The sequence below is a fragment of the Vollenhovia emeryi genome, unplaced genomic scaffold, assembly GCF_000949405.1.
Source record: "Vollenhovia emeryi isolate VEMERY1.0 unplaced genomic scaffold, V.emery_V1.0 DF939169.1, whole genome shotgun sequence".
Lineage (NCBI taxonomy): Eukaryota > Metazoa > Arthropoda > Insecta > Hymenoptera > Formicidae > Vollenhovia > Vollenhovia emeryi.
Genome location: NW_011967197.1, coordinates 1 through 6,569, shown reverse-complemented (window position 1 = coordinate 6,569; position 6,569 = coordinate 1). Strand labels below are relative to the sequence as shown.

The 6,569-nt window shown below is 45.6% G+C and overlaps 1 protein-coding gene across 3 annotated transcripts; it reads right to left on the bottom strand.

Moving 5' to 3' along the window:
* Window positions 1-476: 476 nt before the first annotated feature.
* LOC105563922 (uncharacterized protein C4orf29) lies at window positions 477-5,786 on the bottom strand. 3 transcript variants are annotated; one of them, XM_012015926.1, is made up of 9 exons: window positions 5,430-5,786; window positions 3,356-3,440; window positions 3,093-3,275; window positions 2,896-3,008; window positions 2,667-2,805; window positions 2,384-2,581; window positions 2,031-2,313; window positions 1,502-1,787; window positions 477-1,424 (listed from the first exon to the last, which is right to left on the bottom strand). In XM_012015926.1, the coding sequence occupies exons 1-9, from the start codon at window positions 5,471-5,473 to the stop codon at window positions 1,364-1,366; spliced, it is 1,392 nt and encodes a 463-aa protein (XP_011871316.1). In that variant the 5' UTR covers window positions 5,474-5,786; the 3' UTR covers window positions 477-1,363. The 3 variants fall into 3 exon arrangements, with proteins under 3 accessions (XP_011871316.1, XP_011871315.1, XP_011871314.1); XM_012015925.1 differs by lacking the exon at window positions 5,430-5,786 and adding an exon at window positions 4,431-4,873 and having other exon boundaries at window positions 1,502-1,745; XM_012015924.1 differs by lacking the exon at window positions 5,430-5,786 and adding an exon at window positions 4,431-4,870.
* Between the last annotated feature and the right edge of the window lie 783 nt (window positions 5,787-6,569).

Below are 6,569 nucleotides of genomic sequence, written 5' to 3'. Positions count from 1 at the left end.
CGATGTTTGACATTTACCAGACACTTATTGCAACACGAAACTAAGGCCAGTATTCGTAGTCAGATCTTATATTCAAGACTGTCACAAGATCATCTTTGGATAAATTCAAGACGGTCTTGAATAGAAGATCCGACTATAAATAAAACAGAGAAATGCATTTAGTTTTACTCTAATGCTATTTCGCACATCTTAGGAACATTATTGCTACGTACATATACATGTAATTTATTATTGCATATATTATTACATTACATAACATATAAAATATACTGAGTATATTGTATCTTTCAATATACACTTCTCAGCTATACAATGTATATTTGAATATCAGTGATTTACAAAAAACAACAAAAAATTGTGGTTCGTTGCAAATCGGTGTAAATTTTAGAAATTTACGTATCACGAGACACGGTAGTGTCTCGCGCCAAGTGTAAGCGTAGCTAGTACACGCGTGCGAGACCGACCGTGTAAGTTTACATATATATATACATATATATATATATCTATTTATTTACATATAGATGTGCCGTGTTCAATTTTCATGCGAACGGACAAGAGTTACTTGGCTTTGAGCAAATCCACTATGAAATAGTGACCCTAGTTTGATCTCGTCTAGCATCCTCGAAGTTATACAAGTTTCACTTTCCTCAAAATAAACCGTATAAATTTTTACAATTTACAACTTTCCCTAATATTCCACGTGTAAAATTCGTGAGGCATTAATATAGCTTAAGAAATATTTAGTACTTCATTCTAACGTAGTGCGACATCAAATATCTCGTAAGATGTACTTTTATGTGAATGGCATTGCTTTTATATTTCTACAAAAAATATCAGAGTATCAAGGGGAATCGTATCACAAGAACTTTATATGGTTTAGCTTGAACGAGCAAAGTAGTCGATTTCGAGGACGAGTCGAGCTCAAACTAAAATCACCGCTTCGCGTCTTCCTAGAAACCAAGTAATTTGTAACATGTTTTCCTAATCAACTATAGTTTGAGTTATTTGATTTCTTGAGTTAAAATAGAATACCTCACACACGTGAATATGAGTGTGAAGACCTTGTGTCTACTGCATTATTGTTTTAATATAGGAACACTTGTTTTATTGGCAGCTAACTCATTCTATGCACTAATATTAACATCAATGATTATACTCGATTAAATTGACTGGAACAGTTGTACTCTTTTGTAGCAGATAGTTACCACGATTTAAAAATAGATCATGTTTGTGCACACCGAGATCTCTAAGCGTAGAAAAATGTAGTCGATCATAAATTTGGAAAAAAATATTTCGTTACCTAGTCACATTTACGACAGTCTCGAGATAATGTACATCCATTGTAGTGCAATTTGCAAAGTTATCAACTGATCTCCACAGGATACTTTTTCAAAGATCGCTGGATACATTCCGCTATTGTAGATCTGAAATAGAACACACGTACTGATGAGATTTTCCTAGATTGGAGATGAGGAAGGGGCTGTAACAGATTTTCCAATACCTGAAGACTTTCTGATGAAGAAGGTACGCACTAACGTGTCCAGCGTCGATGTAACGAATCTCAGCCCCCGGCCAGATGGTTTCCAGACTCATGCAACTGTCTCGCGGTACGTAAGCGTCATTCTTGGCGCACACGGCGATGATCAATTCCGTGTCAACCGGCTTCTCGAAATTTGTCAAGTGCGTGCACTCGTCCATTATGCCGCGCATAAATTGCAACGCTTCGTGCTCGCGCCACTTGTTGTCTGAAAACAGCGGATGCTTCGGCACTGGTAATAAGCAAACTCCTGTCACAGGAAAGACAACAATCGCATAAAAACCACGCTTACATGCTGTCTAGGACACCATCGAACGTAAAGCTAACAGATAACAAACAACATGTAAATAAGTATTTAAACTCATTTAACTTTCATCGCAAGAAAATTAAGAGATGTGTGCATCTCAAGTATTGTAAACTCTTTCATTCACAAACGTAAAATTAACAGAACGTACACAAATACTCAAGTTAATCGGACGAGACCGACACCTACCCTTGAGAGCATTCGATTCCTTCGGTTTAAACTTGCTGGAAATCAGGTTCAGGGGAAATATTTTGGCCGCCGCCTTCTCCTCCGCAATCAGACACTGCAACTGACTGCTATCACTTTTGGACTCGGCGGTAACGTTAACGCCGCTAGGATTATCGATAGAATTTGTACTGGTTGCATCACCCGTAGTATTATTGTCTCCGTTACTCTCTTCTCTCAGCTTGTCTACCCTCTTCATGCTCGCAGGATAATGCTTCGCGAAATGTTGGCCGGCTAAAAAAGCATCCTGAAATATTGTACAAGAATGAAGCTCCGAGGGACATTTATCCGCAGAATTACAAATGTCGCGCACTCACGTCGTGATCGATAATTTTCACCATTTTCGCGAGATCATTTTGGTACATTTCGTCCGAGAAATATTGCGTTTCCAATAGTGCCCAGTTGATCGATGCGCTCATTACTCCTTCCGTAAATACGGGCGAAGCGGTTGACCACGACAGACAGGGTACCAATGAGATTGGCTTCGGCCAATTAGTAGCCGCTAAGGATGCCATCTGAAAGGGACAAGATATTTAAGATGCGCGTAACGTGACAAGGCTCACTTTTATCTTGTTAGAGTTTTTTTTCTTTTAAACTAACGTGTCCGCCCATTGACAGTCCGGTGAGAGCCAAAGGACCGAATCCTTGCCGCTCGCACCAATTTAGCAAGACGATCGACTCCATTATCAGGCAGCCCCCCATGATAAAAATGTCGCACACGTTGTGCAAACTGGACCGTCTGAAAAACGGCAGTGCGGTGAGGAGAAGCCCCCCAGCCCCGACTACGTAACTCTGTACTCTACAAATCTTCCAGTTAACGGGTTCTTACATTTGATCAACTGGCTTTCTCAGGCCGTAAAACGGATTCTCCAGCAGTATCGACGCTATCCCGGATTCCTTGAGTAGCGGTTTGGCGATAAGATTTCTACGTCGCCAAAAAAACTAGTTAATAAGTAAAGTAATGTAAATATCTTGGCAGGAATGGACGTGCTTCGAAAGGTGGCGCAGAGAAGCAACGCTACATACGTGGTCGCCCGTTCCCGCCAGGTGTAAACAAACCGGCTTCATCTTGTGGGAGCTCCATTTGGGCGGTAGAACCACCTGAAAGTACGCCAGCTTGGTCTTGTCCGGCATTATCCCTGGGAGGTGCTTTTCAAAAGGCGACTCGAATCGACCCTCGATTATATGACAGTCCGACCAAATTTCGTCCTACGGACAGGAACACATGTGTCATAATCTTTTTTTTTTTACAACAGTGGAGCCTGCATTGTCAGAAAAGTGCCGAGTACTTTCGTTATCTCTATCGGGTAGTCGAACGGTATCATGTTGTAGCACGCCTCCCGGTTCGCGATGACTTTCCTGAATTCAAAGATTCTGAAACAAAATTATTTGGACACTGAGATACCCGTTTAGAACCAGAGTGATATTTAAATACTACAAAGCCCACACAGCGCCAAAACACTTCAGAAACATTGCAACAATGTTTTCTGAAATGTTTCTGAAAGCTTCGGTGCTGTATGGGAGGTCACGTGCGTCCAGTTGGGGTCGCCAGAGAGAAATATTACCACCAAACGTAACTTCGTAGAGCAACGATGAAAAGAATTGTTAGACGACTTTAGGCTGGCGAACAGTTTCTTTATTTAAATCCGACGTTTCGACCTTCGCGAGGAATTCAACACAGTCCTCCGAAACGCCCAGAGACGGATGCCAAACTCTTGTGCTTTTTGGTTTAATATCAACGACGTAATATTGTTGTTGAATTCCTTGAGAAGAACCGCAATCCGTAAACGTCGGATTTAAATAAAGAACATTGCTGGCGACAAGAAGAAAGACTTTTATTGTTAAATAAAGAAACCGCCTGCCAGTCCAGAGTCGTCTAATTCGTTTTGTCGTTGATCAACCACTGGCGATTCACATTCTTTCGTTGCTCACAGAGTAAATCTTGAGTGCCGAGTGTCGGTCTACAGTGCTAGAAAAGAGTAGGAGGCGGTGAACAATCGTTCCAAGCGTTTTGCATCAAAGACGAACGATCCGTCTGAAGTTGATCCGCAATCTTCCAGTTTTTGTCAATGCAAATCAACTTCAATCACGATTCAACTCACTTTCCAGCTGCGGCTGGTTAAGAAACAGATAGGCAGTGAGTCGATTCACCAATTGTCTCTCTCTAATCGAAGTCAACCCCCATTGACAGAGGTGGACGGTAATAGCGCTGAGTCATTCGACCCACATATCTATCGCCGTTCGGGGAGCGATTATAGATAGCGAAGATAACGATGGAAGTCAACTCGCGGTCAATCGCGGGGGCGTTCAACAAGTGACGCAAGGACGCGAAAGGTTAGGATAGCGGGGGGGCAAGTCGCTCACCTTCGCAGATTTTGCGGGTTGCCCCAGCCCTTGGTGAAGAACTTGGTGAGCAGGATGCTCCGGTAGACCGCGTCCAGACGGCTCGGCGACGGCATCGCGGCGGGACGGAGTCGGGGGTCGCGCGCGCGCTACGCCGCTACTAATCGCGCCACCTTCGTCGTCGCGCGGTGCCGTGTCCGCGCGCGTCATTCCCCGCCGTGTTCGCGGGGCGGCGGATTCACGCGGCGCCCGGAGAACCACGTCTCGAGCCTCGGCCGCGAAGAAAACGTACGGGACTCGCGGACTGGCGGTGGTCGTCGTCGCGGCGATTGTTGACGCGCATTGACGCGCGCGCACGTCTACGTGTACGTGCGCGCAGATTTTACACGCGGCGGCATCGATCGATGCGGATTGGACGATGAGCGCCGCGAGCGACGGCCCCGGACTGGCTGCTCTCTGCGACGCAACTTGGCCGCGAAAATACGAAGGTGTCTCGGATTACGAGGGAGCGTCTTCGAGCAAGCCTCCGCTACAATGATTCTCGGTTCTGTCTACAATAGTCGCAGTCTTATGCCCGATTTCTTCACATCCAGTTATGTTGCGGTTAAAGTTAACCAGGAGATAAACTACCAGATCCATGCACGTGATTGGCTAAAACTTGAGATTAACCTCCGGATAATTTTATCGGGAAGTGAAAAAATCGGCCATTAGAATCGTAGAGTCATGGATTGGGTCGTATCGATGTATAACTGAAACCGATTTTCTGTTTTTGAGGTATTTTCCCACGATATATTCGATATATAATGACACACGACATATAACACTATTCTCTGATTGGTCCGTCGCGGCAATAAATCGCAGTCGTGGTCGTTGGAATAGGAATTGAACCTATTCGAGCGACTACGACTACGACTGCTTTGCGACTGCTCAAGCGACCATCGATACAACTGTACGACCATTGTAGACAGAACCGAGAATCATTGTAACGGAGGCTTTAGGTGAAATTACTGGATTACTTACGCCACAGATTTACGCGAGCCAATCGAATGACCGCGATGCTTCATGAACAGACCAGCGCCGATAACCGTCGGCCCCCGCGATACTACGATGATTGGTCAATTCTTATGTGTCTGACGAAATTGACCAATCGCAGTCGATTATTCTTACGACTGTGACTCGCTTTGTAGCCACGCATTAAGGCTCGTTCACAGTCAATTCTTATGTATTCGACAATCATCCGAAATATCTCTCGAAATATTTCGTAGCCGGTAAAATGATCTGTACTTGCGCGAATCCGCGAACGTGTACGCGAGTATCCGTGTATGTGACGCGCGTAAACGTGTAGCCCGCGTATACCTAAACAAAGAAATATTTTGAGAATTATGTGACAAAGTCTGGATAAAACTTGGAACGCTGGAATTATGCGCGTACATACGTCGAACCACATATGCAGAAACGGAGAAACTTTCATTAAATTTTCATAAATATTTGCGCACGTATCACACACACACACACACACACACACACACACACACACACACACACACACACACACACACACACGGATACGTCACATACACAGGTACACGTGAACGAAGGTACCTTAAATTCGCGCACACGGATTAACGTGTACCCGCGAATCTTGAAAACGCGTATCCAATCGAGGGCTCTAAAATAAGCGCGCACTTAAATTCACACGTCCGTTGGAAAAGACAATCGACGAATTCGCGGCTCTCCTCTACGGTAGACGGCCATTCCACGGCCATTCTCTTTCCGCATCGCCAAGTGCACACTACAAGAAACGAAGAAGACGTCAACGACAGGATCACGCACGTAATTCCGTGCCGTTCGTACGGCAATTCGAAGGACAACGCGACGCACGTTCAACTACGGCGCGGCTCGCCGCTCGTCTGGCTCGAGCCGCCGCGCGCCGGCGCGCCGCAGTGACGTCACTCGAGCCGCCGCGCGCCGCAGCGATCGTCGCATGTTTGTCTCGAGCCGCCGCGCGCCGCAGTGACGTCACTCGAGCCGCCGCGCGCCGCAGCGATCGTCGCTTGTTTGTCTCGAGCCGCCGCGACCGCTACCGCGCTCCGAGGTCGAGGAACTTTCCATTCGCTGCAATATCGTTCGGGCCACCGTGCCGGTACGTACGTTACGGGG